General features: G+C 45.5%; 1 protein-coding gene across 1 annotated transcript in view; it reads left to right on the forward strand.

Annotated features, from left to right (window-relative positions):
- Positions 1-22,811, forward strand: part of DNAH9 (dynein axonemal heavy chain 9) — a 299,063-nt gene that overhangs the window by 111,244 nt on the left and 165,008 nt on the right. The window contains exons 28-31 of the mRNA XM_030861390.2: positions 1,737-1,841; positions 10,212-10,369; positions 12,857-12,995; positions 15,604-15,891. Coding sequence (XP_030717250.2) covers positions 1,737-1,841; positions 10,212-10,369; positions 12,857-12,995; positions 15,604-15,891 — 690 coding nt within the window. The remainder of the gene's footprint in view (positions 1-1,736; positions 1,842-10,211; positions 10,370-12,856; positions 12,996-15,603; positions 15,892-22,811) is intronic.

The following is a 22,811-nucleotide window of genomic DNA, read 5'->3' on the forward strand; positions in this document are numbered from 1 at the left end:
TCGGGTCAATTCTCCCTTGTTCAGGGCTGAATCCTCATGACCTAGGACAACCCCTAGCACATAGCACAGACTCAGAGTAGATTTGTTGCATGAATAGAGAAATCACTTAATTCAAGGAGCTTGGTAAAAGGTGGGGTTGCTTCTTCCCTCTGTTTTCAAAGTCTGCCCCGCATCTAACCTAGCTTATGTGATGTTAGACTGGGTCTCCTAAAATACTGATTTAATCATGTTTTTCTCTGCTCCAAACCTCCAAAGATCTCTTATAATAATTCAAGCCTTTTCAGAACCATGACCCTCTTTATTAAATCAACTTTCATGCCAAAATGACACCTTTATTTTTCTCTGTACATACCATGACTTTGCTCATCCTTTGTCCATAATCCTTCCTCCTCCTGGAAAGCCCTTACCCTTCTGCTATGCCTGCACAGACACTGTTATCTTATTAAGCCATGATTCCAATGTATGTTCTGAAGATACCATGTACTTCTGTGAGATATCAATACTCCAGATCTTCTGGTTCTGTTCTTGTGTTCCTTCCACTATGCTAATGTTTGCCAGAATGCATTCTGAGAAAATCAGGGGTCACATGAGAAAAAAAAAAAATCCTAGCCATATAACAAAGTTGAACTAATTTAATTTTGCCTGACTTCTCAGGGCCCTTAAAATGCCCTTATACATTGTAAATTGACCAAAGTGGGTTATAGAAAGCAGTGTTTTCCAAACTTGATTTACCAGAGAGTCTTGTCTTCAAGGAGCATCTCCCAGCTTTGGCATTCCATGAAATAAACTTTGGAAAGTGCTGTTGTAGTACTATGTGAAATTCACTTCTTTGGCAAAACGGATCCATCTAGAGCACTTTGACCCACCCGTCTCTGAACTGCATAACATCTGTGATCTATATTTATCCATTGGAACCACTGCTCATGTAGCAATTTACCTGTTTTATTTGTATGCCTTATCTCCACAACCTAACTAGAAGCTCTTAGAGGGACTGAGCCTCTCTGAGTCTAGCACGTGAGCTATGCATGGAGCAGATAGTCAAAAACTGCCCACTGAGTAAATGAATGGACTCTTCGACTATTTGCATGTTCTGAGCACATCAGTGATGTTTCCTTGCCAATGGCCTTGAGTGTCTCCCAGCCGTCTCTCCCTTTATATGGCTCCATGGTTTACTAGTTCACACTGAATGGCCAGAGTGGTTTTCACTTTTAGGACAGATATACCATCTCCCATCTGAAATTATCCCCTTACTCTCATTTAAAAAGATTTACCTGTAGTTTATTTCCAAAAGAGGTTATCCCTTCCCACCCACATCTCCAGCTTCCCATCACTCTGGGAAACCTGAGTATTTTGCATGAATTCAAAGAGACAGACATAAACTTTTTCATCAGCACATGCCGAAGGCTGAGTGGAAGGATTTTTATTTGTATGGTGCAAGAAATATAATATTCTATTCGTTTCCTGGGATTTTGAAAGCTACAGAATCAATACAAGCCTGATGACATTTTAAAGGGATTTTGGTCGAAGTGTCTTGAAAAGGTTCTGTTTGATCCCATGACTTATGTTGGCACCCAAAGCCATCAAAATTTTAATTGTCCTTGAAATTTTAATACGAGTTTCTAACCAGTGGTCTTTAGGGAACTGGAAGTTCTACGATAAAGGGGATGGAAGATTACTTAGATGCGTAACAGTAAGCCCAGCAGATAGTAATTTAATCTTTGTACATTTTGTTGCAGTCTTGCGGCAACATCTACAAGGGCCTTGCTCAGACCGGTGCCTGGGGCTGTTTTGATGAGTTTAATCGAATCTCCGTGGAGGTCTTGTCAGTGGTGGCTGTGCAGGTATGGGGGCCAGAACTTGATGGGAGCGCTGTGGTCTTCGTGCCAAGCACTGAGGACTTGTACATCCTCTTGCTTTTACCCTCTCCTCATCCCCTTGCCTCTACCCTTTCCCCTGTTGCATTTCCTGACCTTTCTTCCACCTGCTAAAATCAGGCCTGGGTGCAGGGTTATGGGTATTGTGCTGGTCCCTACCAAGATGGATCCATTTACTGGCCATGATTTTCCATTTCCTCCTCTGTGAAACAGGAAGAAAGAACATCCATGCACCTGCTTCATAGGGTAGGAAAGGATCCAAAAAGATGGCAGAGCCCAGCTCCTTAGAAGAGGCACAGACTTGGGAAGTTGTCAGACCAGGACTTGAAATTCAGCTCATCCATTTCCTTGCTGAGCATCCTAGCCAGGCACCCCACCTCCCTCAGCCTCGCTCACCTAATTATGGACAAAGTGAGGGAGCAGCATGAGTGTTGTTGGATGAAGAAAGTCAGTTTTTGGTTAGATTTCCCCTAAGCATGGCACTTGTCTTTCAAGTCATCCAGGAAGCGCTTACTAAACACCTACAGCGTAGTCAGTGCTGTGCTCAAGGCTAGTGTGAAGGGTCCCCAGTTGAATAGGACACTATTCCTAACTTCAAAAATCTTGAGTTCTTGAGACACTCTTCAATGTTCTAGATGTGATTTGATTTCTGTTATCTTGAAGCCAGGCCTTGAAAAGATGGAGAGGATTTGGATTGGGGTAAGGATCCCATAGACAGTGGGAGCAGCAGAAAGAGCGGGGGTAGAAAAAAGTGAACAAACCTTTGCTGAAAGTCTGCTTTGTACCAACTTGCTGATGCTTGTCTGCATCGTTTCTTGGTGAAGCTCCTGAAAGTTGCAGAAATGTAGGTTCTTCTCTTGTTGCCAGGAGTGATACGGGGTCTTCCCTTTCCTTAGGGTTGTTTGATTCAGTAGGAGTAGGTAGAAGAAGTAAGTCACAGAGCTGCCTGAACACCCTCTCAGCTGAAAACCTTTGACTGGCTTGGTTCACAAGAGCTGATTGTGCCGTCACACTGGCAGCCTGACGTTGGCTGCCACGGAAATGGGCAAATCCTACAGAGGCATTTGTTTTTCCCAGGAGAGCTGGTTGTTACACGTTTACCAGCACACCTCTGCCTCGTGAGAATATGAGGCCGGTGTTGCCAGATCTTTTACATTTTAAGGAGAAGCTGAGAGTCCAGATTTTTATTAAAAATCTCTAGATTTCTAAAAGTTGGCAATTTATTTAATCAAAAACAAAACCTGAGCTGAACAAACAAAACACGTCCACTGACTGCATTCACCTCCAAGTAGTCACCTCACAACTTGGAACCAGGAATGATGCTTCTGTAAAGACTGAGTTTTGTGATATAAGATGTAGAGTAAAAGAAAATGAACCTTTCTTGAAGTACTAATTCTAGGCCTAGAACGGTTCTGAAAATCAAGAGGGAAGCATAAGCTTCTTGCCACAGTGTCTATTGGGATCGATAACCCATAATTATTTCTACCCATCTTTATGTCCACCTCTTTCATCTTTGCTTTTATGATTTTCTGCCCCCTTTCCTGGCTTCCTCCCACAGCTTCTGGAGAGCACTTCTTGTTCTCATCAGCTAGGCTGTGCTGCTCTTACTGCCTCACTTAAACCCAGGACCATTCATCATGAATAGTCACACCTGTGGTGTCCCGATGCAGCACCCAGTGCCTGTGGTTGCTGACGGGCTGTCTCCATGTGTCCCCACAAGGAGCCCAGGGGAAGAGCAAAAGGTGGGAGCCACAACAAGGTCAGCAGAGACCTCTTCTTGGGCTCCAGAGGTATAAACAAGTTCCACATGGAATTCGGCTTTTAAAAGAAGCAGGTTCTTGTAGAGTGGAGTTCGCCAGACAAGGCAGGGGAGAAGTGGTTATGTGTGTAAGCTCTGAAACCACACTGCCAGTGTTCAGTTCTGGTTCTGCCACTTTACTGGCTGTGTGGCCTTGGGCAAGTCCATGTCTCAAGTTCCGCATTTGTAAAGGGAGTTAATAATACTAATACCTACTAGATGCAGTTGTAGTAATTATTGAGTTAACATATGTAAAGCACTTAAAACAAAGCCCTACACATAGTAGGCACACAATAAATGTTAGTCTCTGTTATGATGGTGATGGTGATGGTGGTGGTGGTGGTGGTGGTGATTCTGATGCTGATGGTGATGACCATGGTGATGGTGGTAATGGTGGTGGTGTTGATGATGGTGATGACCACGATGATGATGATGGTGGGGGTGGGGGTGATGTTCATCATTACTATCATTATTACCTGAACCCTGCAGGAAATGGGTTGAAGAAAAGTAGAAGGCTGGAACACAGCACAGGGAAGAAGGGTCTACTCCCTGGTCTCAGCAGTCTCCCCTGCACTGTTCACTCCTTCTCAGCTGGCCAGGCTCTGGCTATCTTAACAAACTTAACAGTGTCCTAACCGATGAGGCAGTGCCCAACAGCCACTGTCCCCAGTGCATAGTAGACAGATGCTGTGGATTTGCCTTACAGTATTTTGAAATTGCCAAACACAAGGTCAGTGATGAGTTCAAGATTAATTCCCTTTTGCTTCTGGAATTAAATGAAATAAATTCAATCTGGAATTCCCTGATGCTTCCACACTCTCATCTAGGAATACATCATAGGAAACATTCTTAAGAAAGTGGTCTGACAACAACCTGGGCAAAATCTGAGCTAGTACCATTTAAAATCATAGACCCATCCAAGGAGAAAATTGCACTAACTGTTCACGCTGCAATCCAGGCTGGCATATTGGTGCAGAAGCTGCACCAGCTGTGACAGTTCTACCCGCCTTACCCCTCCTCTCCTGCCTCTCCTCCTTTCCTCTCCTCACATGTCTGTGCCCCTCTTCCCAGTAACTTCTACAAAAGTGAGCATGCCTCGGTATTCTTGGAGGTGGAAATTTTCATGTCTTTGTCAGATTGGTCAAGCAGAATTGCATATCCAATTGGGAAAACTGTGGCAATTCCAAGAACAATTACTCTGTTATTTTTAAAATGTATAAGTTACTACATACTTTTGGGGGGAATTTTGCCACTACTATTGCAATCAGCTCCCTAGGCCTTGGGTTATCTGGGCCAGGGGACATGTGCCACTACTCTGTACCTCCAGCCCCTGGTCCCCCTCCACACTGCCTGGTCAGGCATCCCTGCCACTTTGTCCCTTCCACAGGTACGAGCCCTGGCAATGGGCTGGGCTGGGGCAGCAAGTGGCTAGAAGCAGCAGAGCAGCTAGCAGAGACTCGGGAGCCCATCATAGCAGTGTTCCAAGTACTCAAGGAGCTGAACAAATGGTAGCCTCTCAGAGCCAAGGGAACTCAGAGCCAAGGGAACACCCTTTATATAGGAGTTTAAGGTCTAAGGTAAAAACATAGAAATATTTTTCTAAATGTTAAAAGTGATGAGTGGTTTGTACTTCCTGAAGGCAGCAGACTCTAATCTGCCACTGCAGAGAGAAGCATGGAGTGAGCCAGGCAGGATTTTAATAATGCATGGCATTTGGGGGCAAAGGCTGGAGAAGAGAATGACCCCAGGGGACCACAGAATGAATGGGCCACTTCCCTAGAATGTAGGGGGGCAACGTAGAGGGATGTGGAGAAAAAGCTGAGAGGAGGAGCATAGCCTAGGGCTAGCCGATGACCTCCTTAAAATTTATCACCTGCGGGTAAGATGGGATGACTTTGATTCTTCACCATTGTGTCTGATGCAAGGCCCTACCTGGGTGGGAGGGTATAGGGGCAGAACCGTCTGTGATCACCAACTTCCAGTCTTTGGAGGGAAGGATGTCATTCTTAAGATATCCAGTCAAGCCACTGTGGTCAGACAAGCACACGTGGCTTGTGTAGATAGCAGGACTGATCATTTGATGTCAGAGCTGGGCTGCAATATAGAGAAGTAAGACCTACACATGCATCTAAAATATAAGGCAGGAAGGAAGTTCCATTCAAGAGGTGCAGTTAAAGCCTGTAGAAACTGAAAGAAAGTGAGCCCATCTAGTCAAGAGGCAGTGGAGGGTCATGAATTGGAATGGGGCGTTGTGGTCCTGGGGCAAGGCCACTCCTGAGAATGGACAGTGGAGGTTGCTGGGTCGGGTGGTGGCAGCTAGCCCCGTGCTGCTCCAGCGGCGGACCAGCAGCATCAGCATCCCCTGGGCACCTATTAGAAACGCAGACTCTCAAACCCACCACAGACCTGCTGTAACAGAATCTGCGTTTTCACAAGACGCCCAGTGGGTCATAGGCACCATGAAGTTGGAGACAAGCTGCCCTGGGTGCGGTATTCTCCACCCTGGTTGCACGTTAGAATTGCCTGGCAATTCTGAAAAATAGCAGTGCACAAATGCACAGTCTCCACCCCAAAGATTTTGATTTCATTGGTCTGGGGCAGGGCCTAGGCATCAAAGTTCAAAGAAAACCTTCCTGCATGGTTCTCATGTTCAGCAAACATTGAGAACCAGAGTTGAGAGGGAGACTGTGAAGTAAAGAGAGAATGCTTGAGGACCGTGGAGCTTGGGTTCACACCAAGACCCACAGGATCAAGCCTGGCTGGTCCAGGTGAGTGGGCTGCAGGGACATGTCCTCTCCATGGCAGGTGGGGCAGAAGGATCGGAGGACTCAGGCTCCTTGAGAGGTGGAGGGGGGTCAGTCTGCAGGTGTGAATGGAGACACCTGGGCAGAAGCAAGTACGAGTAGAAATCGAAGAACTGACTGGACTGCAGTGGTTCTTGGACTTCAGCATGCATCAGAATCACCCGGAGGGCTTATTAAAAGATGCTTTGTTGGACCACACCACCAGAATTTCTGATTTGGTCAGTCTGGGCTGGGGCCAAGAATGTGCATGCGAATTTGGTAGGACCCAGGGACACAGGTGTGGAATTGTGGAAAAGTCACTTATATCTTCTTGGCCTCAGTTTCCTCATTGGTAAAATGTTTGGTCCAGATCATGGTTTTCTCAACTTAGGCACTAAGGCTGTCTTGGGCCTGAAAATTCTTTGTTGCAAGGATCTGTCTTGTGCGTTTCAGGATGTTTAGCTACATCCCTGGCCTCTACCCACTAGACGCAAGCAGCAACCTCCCCCCTAGTTGTGACAACAAACATGTCTCCGTATGTGGCCAAATGTCCCCTGGGGAGGGCAGGTGCAAAATCACCCCCAGTAGAGGACACTGGTTTCTACATACATCTCCATTTTTGCTTGTTTCCTTAATGGGTGGAGAAAGCACCTTTTTTATTTCATGGAAACCTATGTCTCTAAATTGTAACAAGCATGATTATTTTAAGAGCAAAACAAATTTCTCTGAAATGGTATATATTAGATGAGGAGCTGTGTGTGGCTGGCAGTGTTCCTACTAGTAGGAGGCCGTGTGGGGAAGTGGCTAAAAGTATATGCTTTGGCCCCAGACTGCCCGATTTTAACGCAGGTTGCCCCGCTTACTAACTGTTGGACATCTGGCAAGTTTCATTTTTCTTTTAACTTTTTATTTTGAATTTATTTTAGAATTGTAGGAAATCATAGAAAACCAATTACAGAAAAGTTGCAAAATAGTATAGAGTTCCCTCATGCCTCCCTTAATGCCTGCATCTTCCAAGACTGTAGCACAGTCTTCACTGCCTTCAGCCTCAGTTTCCCCATCTATGAAATGAGGATCCACCCATCTCATACAGCTGTATGAGGACTGAATGGGTTAATTCATATAAAATTCTCAGAAGAGCGCCTGGTACATATCAAGGGCTCAGTAAATGACAGTTATTATTCCGCTATTGTTCCCCATGGCAAAAGTGATGAGTCTCTAGTGGGGAAACGGACCCCCACGAGTGAGGAGTGTACCTGGCACCTTAGATACAGTCCGTACCTACCTGTGTGTGCACCTCCACCTGGCTGGGCTGCAGTTTAATCCGTATGATCCCGGTTCACCTGCTTCTACCCTCCCCCCACCCCACCTCCTCCTGAAGGACCTCCGGACTTTACCAGGCCCCCTGGACCCTGGGCACCGTTACAGTCCAGTGGCTTGTTCTGTGGACCTCAGCTGCTTTTAAGGCAGCAAGGAAATGCCAGGCAGACGGCCTCCTGTCCTGCGTGAGCCGGGCCATCAGAGGCTGCTCTCAGCAGTGAGGCTCCAGCCTTATCTGCCTCCTCAAGTCTGTCCAACACTCTCCCTCAAGAGCCCCCGCAGAATTTTACACAAAAGCACAGATGCTGCAAGTCCTACAGTGCCTCACAGATTCTCACTGAGCGTGAGGTGTCTGGGCCTCGGGGTGCAGGAGAGAGTGCTGAGTCAGAGCGAGTGGCAGAAAGGGTCCCGGGCTCTGGCCTTAGCCCAAAGGTGTCAGAGCCATTTGCAAGTAGTAATGAAAGTCCCTTCCCTACTCCGCCACAAGGAGAGAGCTCTGTGTATTTTACAGGTGGCAGGACCGGGGCAGAAGGAGAGACCCCAGCCTTCCCCACTCGCAGGCCTCGCGGGGTGATGAGGGTGGCAAGAGGCCCCATGGCCCAGCAGTGCTACGAGTGCCACGGGAACCAGCAGAGCCCAAGCTGTTTGGCCAGTGTGCTGGGTGCTGGAGGCTGCCTCTGCCAGGACACACTGACATGCTGTGCGCGGCAAAGACGTTTCAGCCTCCAGCTAACTGCTGTGAGCTCAGACGCATTCTGTCATCAGACTTTCACTTGGGAAAGCAGCGGAATCGCAACTGTGGACCCGCCAGGCGCTCTGGCAGATGCCGCCCTTCCAGGCACTGGAGAGAGCCTCGCCCGCGGTGGATGGCCCAGCGGCCTTCAGGCTCTCTTCCTCTCTCTCTCCTTCTCTCTCTCTGTCTCTGTCTGGCTGTGTGGCTGTCTCTCTGGTCCAGCTGTCTCTCTGTTTCTGTCTCTCTTTTATAAGTGTTCCAGCTTTAATTCTCTCTGTCTCTGTCTGTCTGTCTCTTTCTTTTGTTTATGGTCCAGCTCTCTCTCTCTCCCTCCCTCTCCTTCTCTGTATCTCTGTCTCTCTCTGTCTCTATCTCTCTCTGGTACGTGGTCCAGCTGGCTCTCTGTCTCTCTCTTGTTTAAGATCCAACTGTTCCTCTCTCCTTCTCTCTTATATACACTCCAGCTGTTTTTCTCTGTGCTTCTCTCTCTCTGTCTTTCTGTCTCTGACTCTGTCCCTCTCACTCACACACACACACGCACACACACATATCCCTGCAGCCCAACTCCACGGAACCCCTGACAATTCTAAACACCCCGATCACAGCTGATAGGCATGGAGCCTCATTCAAACCTTTGCCCCGGCCCCAGCTTCCCGGCTTTGCTCTCAAGAGCCCTGAGAGGCTAGAAATACTCAGAGACATTCCAGGCCTGGCTGGACAAGTGAGCCCCTTTTGTCTTCCCTTCTTCTTTTGCTGATCATTATCACACACGCTTTTCCAAAGCACCAGATGTTCATTTCTGTCTCTCCTTCCACTGCTATAAGGATGATCTAGAATCTAGATCTAACTAGGTCCACCTTCAGCTTATTAAATCCCCTCCGGCTCCAGACCACGTTTAAGGAAAAGTCTAATCTCTTTAGAAAGGCACGCATAGCCCCTGGGGATCTGGCCCAGCCTCCCTTTGTTTTGTCCCCCGCTCCTCACCATACCCTCCATCCCTACCGGAGTTGCCTGTGTTTTCCAGGTTCGTTCCAGAGATGTAGACGGAGGGGTAGCCGAGAGGGTTAGATCCAGATGAGGACACACTGCAGTGATGGCGGCGGTCACATCAAGAGTGCCCATGTTAGCTGCTATTTTTGAGCGTTTTCTGTGTGCTAAACTCCTCGCGGACTTTATTTCATTTACTCCTAGAACAAGCCTAGAGGGTAGGTCCTAGCGTTCTCTCCACCATGTAGCAGCTAAGAGCCCAGGCTCCAGAATCCACGTGCCTGGATTCAGATGCAGACGCCAGCACTTAGCAGCTGTGTAGGGCTCAGCAAACTACTCTACCTCTTGGGATGATGGTACTAAAGAGCCCACGCTCAGAGCATCCTGGTGAGGATCACATGACATAATACAGAACAATGCTCAAGACAACGGAGGGTGTGGACAGGACTGGCGGTCAGGGTTGTTTGCTGTTCACCCCCAACCTCTTAGGCACCATGTGATAAGCGTGGATATGGGGATACGGGTGGCCAGATTTCTTTTGGACATGCACCCAGTGCCCATCGGTAAAGAGCCCAGGGCGCAGTCGTCAGTCCTGTCCTTCCATGAAGGGGGGCCCAGAGCAAGTGTTTGTGTTGTGTGATCACAGGGTCCCAGCCTTAGCTACCGCTCCGCCTCTGGTACGCAGAGGGAGCATTTTCCGATGACTTGTTCACCAGGTAAAAAGCATTCAAGATGCAATTCGAGATAAGAAGCAGCGGTTCAACTTCCTTGGAGAGGAGATTAGCCTGAACCCTTCTGTGGGCATTTTCATCACCATGAACCCAGGCTACGCCGGCCGCACGGAGCTGCCAGAAAACCTCAAGGCTCTGTTCAGGTGAGCGTCTGCTCTGCCCCGTGCAAGGGCCCCGGAGAGAAGCTTCTTTTATTTTTTCCACTGAAAATGTATGACATATACATTAAAAGAAATGTGGAACATATTAAAAGGTAGATTTTACAAAACCACGTTTAATGCCATCACCAGTAAAATTATTTTTTGCTTAATTGTGTTCTTTTCTTTACAGGCATATAAAGTCATGCATTTGTAGTCTACGTGTGTGGTCTACACACAGTTTTGTATTTTCATTTCATAGTCTATCATAATCCTATCATAAATGGTTTCTTCTTCTGTTAGGTATTCTTAAGAAATCTCATTTCATGACTGCATTTTATTCTATCAAATGCATGGTCCACAATGTAGTTAACTAGTCCACAGTAGTTAAATATAACAGTTAAAATAAATTTATTCATCATGGTATAATATACATAAGTATTTTTTTGTATGCATGATTATTTTCTTTGGCTAGCTTCCCAGGAATGGAATCACTGAATTAACAGGGAGGAACTTTTTTAAGACTCTTGATACACATTACCGAATTGCTTTCTACAAAGAGCTGTGCTGAATGACCGTCTCACAGGTGACACATGATAGCACCTCTTTTATTTTACCTTTGCCACCAGTGGATATTGCCGCGCTTTTAAATCTTCTTTATTGAGATAAGAAAACACAAAAGCATTTCCTAGCAGGGGCTGGAGTCTTCGTTCTTTTTTCAGAAAAGAGAAGTCAGCCCAACAAAGAGAAAGCTGAAAGATCCTTCATGGCTTCTGATTGTCTGTCTACTGAACTGGTACCTGAGAGGGAGGCTGTGAGAGTGAAAACAAAGCTGTCTGTCTCGTCTTTGGACTGAGACCCAGCGCTCCCTGTTGCGGACACAGAGGCCCAGGAGGCCACTGGAAAGCTCCCTGTGTCCTTCAGTCCCTCACTTTCACTGCTCCAGGGGTGGGGCGGTACCTCCTCCTTCAGGCAGGTCCCCACCTTAACCAAGAATGTCAGCAGGCTGTGGGAACTGGTGCCACAGAGTACTATACTGATCACTATTTGCTTATGCAAAGTATTTATTAAGTAAACTGTGTGCTATGAACAATACTGGACAGGGGTTATCACCCTGATAAGAATTATTCCTCACACTTTTTCCCCTGAATTTAAAGAGAACATATACCCATAGAAGAAAATTTGGGGGAAAAACAGAAAAGTACTTGTAAAAATAATAAGTACAAACATCTACTTTCACATTTAACTCTCACAAAAACCCTATGAGGTAGATACTATTAGGATCCCCCTTTGAACTGTGAGAAAACAGATTCAGCAGATTTCCCAGGGTGGTAACTGTAGTTACTAAGGTTAGCTAGTAACCCAATTAGTAAGCAGCAGAACTAGAGTTTGAACCTAGGCAGTCTGATTCCAGACTCTGCTCTGCTCACCCCAGTCCTATCATCCAGAGAAAGTCAGTATGACCCCTTGCCACCTGCCTTCCAGTATTGTGAGGGCAGAGTATTTCTTTTTCAAACTTGGGATCAGACTCTATAGAGTCTAGTACCCTGCCTTCATTAATTAATGTTTTCCTGTGTCATTAAATAGTTTTTCTTCTACAGCATTATTTTTCACAGCTGCATTGCACTCTGTTGTACGGATGCATATTTAACCTTATTTTAGGTTACAAATTAATTTTGAGAATCTAAGTATTTGCTTGCTCCTTTGAATTTGAATCTAATTTAATATAATATAAGGGAAAAATGTACTTGAATGATATGTTTTTGAAAATTTTATATCAGTGTAGGGAAAATGCAATTAAAGAAACGTAACAACTTTAGTCTCCTATCACATACCTAATGAATTAATTTTAAAATTAACTAATTTTAAAATAAAATGTTTCTAGACTTAGAGGGGGAAAAATCACAATAAATCCTTATATATAGACAAAAATCCCCTTCTATATTCTCATATTTGCCATTTTGTGGCAAAGTGGGGTTCATAGGTGCCTACTTCAGACCTCAGAATTACGTATTGACATTTGTATGCAAATAGGCGTAGAGTAAGTTTGATCATCTAGACTTGGAGGAGACAAGTTTTGAGGAGGAGAAGTAGATTCTCATTTTCTTGCAGATAACAAGAGAGACTCTATTCCTCAACCTTAGCCCCTAATCTATGATAGAAGATCACTAATTGGTAATCTGCTAATTACTGAGGCTTTACTAATCTGTGCCTTGTATAAGGCACACTGGACCCAAGTTACAAGACTTGCATTGTAGCCCCACCTCTGTCCCCATCTGCTCACATCATCCATCACCTTGAGCAAGAGAGTTTACTCCCTTTATCCTTACTAACTCATCTTAACATTGAAAGTCTTCAGCGAAATAATTGCTAAGGTCTCAGTTTTCACACTCACACATGCCTCCGTCCGTGATCTCAGCCAGTGTCTCTTGTCTTACAAGCTCCCCTCCACTGTGGTTGGGACTGTCTCAGCCCTCTGTCTCCCTTACACAGGCCTTGCGCGATGGTCGTTCCAGACTTTGAGTTGATCTGTGAAATCATGCTTGTGGCAGAAGGATTCATTGAAGCACGGTTACTAGCCAGGAAGTTCATCACCCTTTACAAGTTGTGCAAAGAGCTTCTCTCTAAACAGGTACAATCCCTGGTTAGACCAGGTGACCAGTTGCGTGTGATTGTCCCAGCTCTGGACGGGTTCTGGAGCCAGTGTGTTAGGGAAACATTAGAACCTTCTCATAGAGAGTCACTGTGCCCATAAGCATATTACACGCTCTAGAAACATCTATAATAAAGATTCATGTTCATTCTCTTAGCCCAGCATTAAAAAAAAACACAACGATTTGGCCACAGAACTCCCTTTTTAGTAGAATACTTAGCAGCACCTCATAGATCACCAGTGTCCCATGAGAAACATTGCAGTGGCGAATGAAAGCCCTTGGAGGGAGTGGTCTGTACCTGAAGGAATGAGAGAAGGGAGGAAGATGGGGGAGAGAGAGTCAGGCATTAAGCAGCACTGCGCTGCTCATCGCTGCTGCTCCTTAAGTGTGGCTTCTGCCCAGGGCCGGCCCCCTTCCAGAAGAGACCTTACAACATGACCCAGAGCCTCCAAGGTTTATGCCTTAGATGGAGCATTTCTTGGTGTCACGGACAGCCAATCAGGCTTCCTAGGCATTCCCAATGAGTTTCTCTTTCCTTTAGGGTGTTTACTTGGATCACCTTTGCTGCCACAAAGTGAGCCCTCTCAGTCCTGTGAAATCTGTCCAAAATGGATTTAGGAAAAAAAAAGAAAAAGAAGCCACCTCCCCTGTTTTCTCAACACTTCCCAGGCCCTGGCTCACTGCATCCTCTCTGTCGGTTCTCAGCCACCAGTGGCTTCAGCCCAGTGACTCACTTTCCCATCTCGATCCCAGACTTCTCTGTTGAACTCAAAGCCTGTATATTCAGTGGTCTATGCCACAGGTCCCTGATTGTCTAAAATGCACCTCCAGCTCAGTATCTAAAGCCAGTGGTCCTGCCAGCTCCACCGCAGGCCCACTGCTGCATTCAGGGCTTCAGGAGAACAATCGCTTACTCACTTGCTGATTCTGGAAGCCTGGAGTTATCCTTGACCCTTCCTCTTCCTCAGCCCCACATTTAATCATGAATGAACGGCTGTTCTTTCTACCCTGTGGATATTTCTCAAATACTTCTTTCTTTCTACCACTTTTGTTGCAAGCACCCATGTCTCTTGCTTGGAAGTTCCTCTCTACTAGTTTCTCTACCTCTACTCTAGTCCTTCATGTCTATTCTTTAGCCACCAGCTGGAGGGGTCATTTAAAAATGGTACTCATTGTACTTAGGATAAAGACCAGCATCCTTATCACTGTCTGCAAAAGACCACGTGCGGCCCTGTCTCCTGCCTCTTCCGAGGCGCCAGGTCACAGCCCTCCCCGGGGTGTGCTCCTGCACCTGCACTGCTCTTTCAGTTCAGTGTATGATGAAGGCGAAGGACACGGTGGCTGCGCTTGGGCTAAGGATCAGACTTCCCTGAAGAAACAATATCAAGGAAGGCCTGAGGGGACTTCCCTGGTGGCACAGTGGTTAAGAATCTGCCTGCCAATGCAGGGGACACGGGTTCAAGCCCTGGTCCGAGAAGATCCCACATGCCATGAAGCAGCTAAGCCTGTGCACCACAACTGCTGAGCCTGCACTCTAGAGCCTGTGAGCCTCAACTACTGAGCCTTTGCTCTAGAGCCCCAGAGCCACAACTACTGAGCGCGCGTGCCACAACTACTGAAGCCTGCGCACCTAGAGCCCGTGCCCTGCAACAAGAGAAGCCACCACAATGAGAAGCCCGCGCACTGCAACGAAGAGTAGCCCCCGCTTGCCGCAACTAGAGAAAGCCCGAGTGCAGCAACGAAGACCCAACACAGCCAAAAATAAATAAATAAATAAATAAAAAGTTGAAAGAAAAGGAAGACCTGGGATCCAGTCAAGCCCAGATGAGGAGGAAGTGCAGTCAAGGCTGGAAGGAACGGGTTGTCCCCAGCCTCAGGAGTGGGGTCCTGAGTCAGTTTTATGTTTCTGCGTTCCTTGCACACTGAATTGTCCTCTGTAGCAAGCATCACAGCTCTAATTAAATAACGACCTGCTGTGAAGCAAGTAGCAGAGCTGGGACTTGAGCCGAGGTCTGTCTGAGCTCAGAGTCTGTGCTCTGGACCGCACGCTCCACCCTTTCCTCACCACTCCACTCCCAGCCCTGGTGTCAGCAGTGTGCTCCACCATCCCACGAGCCTACACTCAGAACCTGTGACCTCTGGGTGCCTCCTTTGACAAAAATTTTAAGGAACTTTTTTTTTCTCCTTTTCTCAGAGTTTGAAGGCCTCTTTGAGGCAAGTACGCTCACCTTCGGCCACCTCTGAGAACTAACACATCTCCCTCCTTGACAACCCTTCCACCCTCTGAATGTTCAAGGGGTAGCCAGATAGGTTTGGAAGCGGTCTGTTTAACCTCCCTGACCCCCAGCCCCCCATATGCTCTGTGTCTGCTCTGTCGTCGTAACAGCCAGAAAAGTGACTAATGTCAGACCAGGAACTACGATCCTGGATCATGATCTACTATGTCGTTAATCTTTTCCTTTGCCTCTGCCTTGGCCTCAAAAGTGACCTAGTACTGGTGTGCTATCTAATCCTGCGGACACTAGCTTGAGCCCGTGGGGTTGTGCATCCCAGCAGCTCTCGTCTAACCCTGCTGCCTTCCCGCAGGATCACTATGACTGGGGCCTGAGGGCCATCAAGTCTGTGCTGGTGGTGGCGGGATCCCTGAAGCGAGGAGATCCTGACCGGCCCGAGGACCAGGTCCTGATGCGCTCCCTGCGAGACTTCAACATCCCCAAGATTGTGACAGACGACATACCCGTGTTCATGGGCCTGATCGGGGACCTGTTTCCTGCCCTGAATGTCCCTCGGAGGAGAGACCTCAACTTCGAAGCTTTGGTTAGGAAGGCTGTGGTGGAGCTGAAGCTGCAGGCTGAGGACAACTTTGTGCTCAAGGTACAGGGTTTTCCCTCCCAACATTTTTTTGTCTCTTAATTCTTTTCTTGGACAGTGGATTATACATCCTTAATCCAAAGTGTAGCTTTAGAGGTACAGATACTTATCGACTTTGCAATAACTCAGTTCATCTCAGTAGCTCTTTATTGGCACATCCACAGTGTGGAATGTGCGGTGAGGAATGCAAAAGAAGGACAAAGCCCCTACCATCAGGGGGTTCACATTCTCGTGGGAGGAATGAGACACAGGCTTTGCTATAGCACGTGTTCCTTTCATGTGAATTACTTCATGCACCACTATACAGGAATGACAGTCAGGTAAAGTGGAAGCTGTGTTGGTTCTTATGCATTTTTCTGATCTTGAAAATGCTTTGAAGTGATCAGGGACAGGCTTTACACAATTAAAGAAAAACCTGAGGGTGATAGATAGAATAATTCCTCCCCCTACCCCGCCAAAGATGTCCACAACCTAATCCCCAGAATTTGTGAACGTGTTACATTACGTGGCAAGGGGGGATTAAGGTCACACAGGGCGTTAAGGTTGCTAATCAGCTGACCAGGCTGTGGGGAGATGATCCGGGTTTATCCAGGTGGCCCAGTATAATCACGACGGTCTTTCTAAGTGAAAGAGGGAGACAGAGAGTGTCAGTGACCCCACGGAGGAAGACTCAACCAGCCACTGCTGGTTTTGAGGGTGGAGGACGGGGCCATGAGCCAGGGACTGTGGGCAGCCCCTAGACGCTAGAAAAGGCAAGAGAACCGACCCCCCCACACACACACAGCTTTCAGAAGAAATCAGCCCTCAACACCTTGATTTGAGCACAGTTAAGACTTCTGACCACCCAAACTGTAAGCTAATAAATTTCTGTCATTTTAAGACATTAAGTCTGCAGTAATTTGTTACAGCCATAGAAAATGAATACATTTAGCAATAGACATAGACTTAAAGAAAGAAAACCTGAAACTTTAGTGCAAGTATAGCTAGTCTCATGCCTGTAGGAACCACGGAGGTTCGTGCTGTTTTCTGGGGAGGCTTAGGGTGGGTGAAGTCACTTCCTCATGTATTAAAACAGTGGATTAGTGAAGAAGACTCCATCTACATCCGATCTTTAGTTCTTTATTAGAAATTCATACACCCATGATCTACCTCTTGAAAAATGAAGCACAGGCCCCCAGATTTAAGGTTTCAGAGGATAAACGGACATGAGGTAGGTTGCAAATGCTCTCTAGTGACTTCACTGTGCTAGTGTTTTTACTGGGATTAGGATGCATTGTTGAGCTTCGAGGGCTTTGGATACAACATTCTGTACATTTTGAGTGGTCTGCGCAATCTTGTTTTTCCATGAGTCTGTTTGCAGAAGGTAACATTTTTAGGACGTATTGATGTTGTTACAGTAGAAGTGCCTGCACACAGATAACTAAACCTGGAAGGAGGATGTGACAGGTGCCACAAGAGAGGGTCCTGGAATACAGGGATAAGGGCAGAATTTTTTTTTCCTGTACTGTTACCTCTCCAGGATATGCCACCAAGCTGCTTCGCAGGAGAGAAAGTGCTCCCCCTTGAGGAACTTACAGACTGGGGGCTGGTTCCTTCTCCACTCCAGGTGGGGTTTCTAGCACACAGTACTTGCATTGGTTGAGATTAAGCTCTGGCTACAGATAAACAGAACTGGTGTCTGCTTTCATTTCTGAGATTACATTTTACAGAAGAGAGCAAAGCATCACCTGGTCCTTTGCAGCTGTGATTGGTTTTGCCCGTGGAGCAATCCCCACTCCCAACCTCTCTCCTCTTAAGTTTGGTAGATAGACTTTTTAAAGGTAGAGATGGGCAGGAAGGCCTCCCAGATAGAGGGAAGAGGGTCAGCCGAGGGTAGACGGGGAGACGTAGAGATTGTACAAGCCACAGCAAGAAGTCCAGTGTGGCTAGAGAAAAGGGTATTGGGGTGGGGGAGGGGGAGGGAGCAGTAGGACCTGAGAGATAATAGGTGGCCGTGTTATAGAGGGCTTTGGATGCCAGATGAGGGGTTTCCTCTGAAAGGCTCTGATCCTGAGGGGCACCCTCACCCCAGAGATGAGTTAATCCGATGAGGCTCCTAGGATACAGGCACTGAGGCTGACATCTTAGAAGCAGGACAGTCCACATCTTCCCAGCCTCTCTGAGAGTCTGCTAAGGCAAACGACCCTCCTTCCCCTTTTCTGCACTTTTTTCTGCTCAGAATCTCACTCTTTCTATTTATTTGTCAGTTGCCCCACATTGTTTCCTTCTTTTTCTTCCCTTCTTTTCATAACCACTTTCTGCTCCTCTGATAAGACAGATGCCATCTACTAAAGGTTCTTGCAGTAGATGATGTTTTCTACCGACGTTTCATTTATACTGTCCACTTGAACTGTTTTCTTTGAAATATAGTTGATTTACAATGTTGTCTAATTTCTGCTGTATAGCACAGTACACTTGAACTTTTTAAAGTTACTTCATCAAAAACCTCTAGGGAAGCTCTGGTTTGAGAAGGCATCCTGCAATCTTTTAAAAGTGATAATATAACTTAAAAAAAATGGAATAAGCCCATAGAAGTGTGAAAACTGGGAAGGGGATATAAGAATAGATTTCTGGAAAGATGGGAAGAGGATGAAAGCAGGTTGACAGATCAAACAGAGCAGGGGGGCTACAGGCTCAAATATGCTTAGAAAGGGCTTCAGGGGAAGAGGAGCCAGGAGGCGGCCAGTCTGCCAAGCAGAACCCTGGAGAAGCTCAGGGCTTGGACTAGGCAGTGAAGGAGGGCAGGGGTGGGGAAGAGGACTGAGAACATGGGGTGGGGGGGGGCGCCTTAAGCCGGTGGGGGAGGGCATTAAGTCTGTTTACCCAATCATTGTACCACTTAGCTCCCCACACTCTCCCCCAGCTCCCCCTTCTAGGCCCAGGTTCCCAAGAATGCGGACCACGCACAGCCAAGCATGTAACTGCAGCTGAAAAGAAAGGTCTAAGGGAATTTAATAAAGTCTTTAGTAGGGAAACTATGACTGCTCTAAGAGTTTGAAGCCCATACATTCTGTTTGGGCTCCTCGGCCTGAAGGCCAGCACCTGCTCACTCACCCACAAGTAGAAGAATAAAGACAAAGGCCAAGATCTGACTGGGAGCACAGACCTCCCTCTCAGTCCTCCCTGCCTGGAAGGAGACCGGCATATCAAGCCGCAGACAGCACCCACCCCAGCGTCCTAGAAAACACGGTGCAGCTCTCCGTTTAAACCTGAGGCTCACCAGATACTGGAGGCAATCAACAACGCAAGAGACAGACAGACCGACAGACACCCGCACACAAACGCACATACACACGCAGCAACTGACTCCAGGGGAAGTTAGGAAGAGAACGTTTTAAAGTCCTAATTAGTATCCTTAATGAAAATAAAGAAAACGAGATCCATAAAACAAGAATGAGATGCTATCAAAAAATGAAAAGAACTATTGGAGAATTGCAAAGAACTCTTTGAAATGTAAAATTGAATCACTGATAACACACACAATTCAATGCGAGGATTGGAAGGTAAAGCCAAGGAAATCTCCCAGGATGAAACTATATATATGTGTGTGTATGTGTATAACAAAGTATAATATATATAGTACACACACAAAGAGAGACAGATAGTGTGAGAGTCAAGGTGACACATAGAGGATTATCTAGGTTACGTAACGTGTTGTCAATGGGAATTCTAGAAAGAGAGCCCTTGAAAAACTGGACAAACATGTGTACAGATTACATGGGCTCAGTCAGTACTGAACAGAGTGGATTTCAATGAACTTATACCAAGATGCATCATAATGGAATTTCAGAAGTCAAGGGTCACCAGAAAAAGATAAAAGTTTCCTGGCTGGGTGACAGATTGAGAAGGTGGTACAGGTGACCCAGGAAGGAATGAAATTCAGGATGACATCAGAACCTCTCATCAGCAATATCAGATAGTAGAGTACAAGAAAACCATTCCCTCAAAGTTCTGAGGGGAAGTGATCTCAAAACTAATTACGTACCAAATTATCATTCAGGATATTTTCAAAGAGTTACAAATTTTACTATGTATGCATCCTATTTGATTAAGTTACTTGAGGACATACTATAGCAAAACGAGGATGAAAAACAAGAAAAATATCATGGGATTCAAAAATTTCAGAATCAAATAAAGGAAGTCCTTGAATTATAGCTGTTAGCAGGCCTAGAAAGCAATCAATCCAAATCGAGTCAGGAAGTCCACAGTCTCTAAGGAAAAGGACCCGAAAAGTAGATAATTCAAAGGAAGAATAGATGAACAAGATGAAATGTCTCATGTGTTTTACTGAAATTCTCAGTTATGAGAACTAAGGCATCTGTCTGTCTTAACAAAGAAAAAAATTAAAAACACTAAGAGAAAAAGGATTTTTTTTAAAGTAAGTGTGAACCTGATATTGATCAATATATAGAGTGTAAGAAAAGAGTATCTATTTGACCTTGAATTGATGTTCAGAACATCCTCTGTCAAGTCATGACATGAGGCCCACAGAGAACGTGATGTATTCCAGGCAACTGCTTCCTTCTGTAGTGAAAAATATCTACAGTGGTAAAAATCGAAGCCGCTATTTGTCTTCAACTCTTAGAATCATGGAAAATAGAGAAGGTCTAAATCTAAGTATGAAACAGAATGTAAATATTACCAAACATGGCAATGTAAGAGTATAATGTGTCTGGCAGAAGATAGGAGATGGAAACGAGAAGAAAAGGTAAAAGGAAGGGTAGAGATACATATATATTTACCTTACAAAAGATACTGTCAAAAGTTGATGGATTAATCACAGTCAAAGTAGAAATAACCCACTCATCAGTTGATAAATGGACAAACAAAATGTGGTATGCCTATGTAATGGAATTTCATTCAGCTGTAAGGAGGAATGAAGTACTGGTACATGCTACAGCATAGATGAGCCTTGAAAACATTGTAAGTGAAAGAGGTCATTTCATTTTCTGAAATGCCCAGAATAGTCAAATTTATAGAGGCAGAATGTGTATCAGGGGCTGCACAGGGATGAATTAGGGGTAGGGATGGGGAGTGACTACTGATGGGTCTGGGTTTTCCTTTTGGGTTGATGAAAATGTTCTAAAATTGGATAGTGGTGATGGTTGTATAATCCTGTGACTATGCTAAAAGCCACTGGAAAAAGGTGAATTTTATGGTATGTGAATTATGTCTCAATACAGCTGTTGAACAAAAAGAAGTTGATGGAACTAGAAAGCAATTTTAAGTCTTTCTGATATCAGGGAATCAGTCAGTAGTAGTTCACGGAAAAAAAAAAAACAAAAAAACCTAGGTTTATAATACAGTCTCCATTCAGTAGCCAGAACACCATCCACTGCCACCACCTCTCCTGTTCTCCGCCCCCCCCCACCCCGCCCTCCTCCATTTTAATGCAATACCCTCAGGTCAGTTTCATGCTTAAAATCTTCCAAATGCTTTCTGTTGTACTCAGAATAAAATTCCAAGTATCAATTTCTGCATATCTGCCCCCTGCTTACCTCTCTTACCTCATCTTATACTGCTCCCTCTTCCTTTTTTAATTTTTTTAATTTTTTATTTTTCTGTTCTCTGAGCCCTCCAAGCTTGCTGCTGAACTTAAGGCTTTTGCACTCACTGTCACTCTACCTGGAATGCTCTACCACTGGTCTTCGCATGGCTGACTCTTTTTCATTCATATGTTAGCTTAGATGTCAGCTCCTCAGAGACCCTTCCTGATCACTTCCCTCAGTTTTATCTGGGAAGATCCTGCACTGAGTCCCTGAAAGCTGAAAACAAGAGCCAGGATTGAGAATCTCTTTTGGGTGATTTTGGGGTTTGAATCAGAGGAACAGCAATAGCTTGGGATGGAGGAGAAAAAGATATTGATGCTATGGAAAGCAAAACTCAGTATCCCAATAAATAATCCTTCCACACTGGAAGCTAACTGTCTTTTTCCCCGAAGAGCCATTTATCAGCTACCTTTATATTACTCTCTTCATATAAGTGGTACCACTCTCCTAATTCCCTTGTTGTACAATTCTAGAATTCTTTTTAACACTCCTATCAATTAAATTTTTTAAAATATAGGAGTCATTTTAAATTAATTAATTTGCTTTACTTTTTTTATTTTATTGAAGTATAGTTGATTTACAATGTCATGTTAGTTTCAGGTGTACAGCACAGTGATTCAGATACATATATCTGAATATATACATATACTTTCTCAGATTCTTTTCCCTTATAAGCGGTTATAAAATACTGAGTTTAGTTCCCTGTGCTATACAGTAGATCCTTGTTGGTTATCTGTTTTATATATAGTAGTGTAATTTTTTTAATGTAGAATAAATAAAATGTTTGGGGAAAAACTTTCTGTTGTCCCACAGAAATGTTCTGTCAACATTTTAGCACATTTCCTCTTCAGTTCACTTTCCTCAGCTATTAAGGATTTATAGTATAAAGTATGAGGAAACCTGATCTACAATAAAGTTCAAATGTTTTAGCTCATGACATGCAAGACCTTTCCTGATAGGGGTCATCCAACCTTTCCAGCCATCCTTCACATTTTTTTAAAAAAATTAATTATTTATTTATTTGTTTGTTTGTCTGTTTGCTTGGTTTGGGCTGCATTGGGTCTTCATTGCTGTGCGCGGGCTTTCTCTAGTTGCAGCGAGCAGTGGCTACTCTTCGTTGTGGTGCACAGGCTTCTCTTTGCAGTGGCTTCTCTTGTGGAGCACGGGCTCAGTAGTTGTGGCTCTCGGGCTCTAGAGTGCAGGCTCAGTAGTTGTGGCTCATGGGCTTAGTTGTTCCGCTGCATGTGGGATCTTCCTGGACCAGGGCTCGAACCTGTGTCCCCTGCACTGGCAGGCAGATTCTTAACCAGTGGGTCACCAGGGAAGTCCCCATCC

The sequence above is a fragment of the Globicephala melas genome, chromosome 20, assembly GCF_963455315.2.
Source record: "Globicephala melas chromosome 20, mGloMel1.2, whole genome shotgun sequence".
Classification (NCBI taxonomy): domain Eukaryota; kingdom Metazoa; phylum Chordata; class Mammalia; order Artiodactyla; family Delphinidae; genus Globicephala; species Globicephala melas.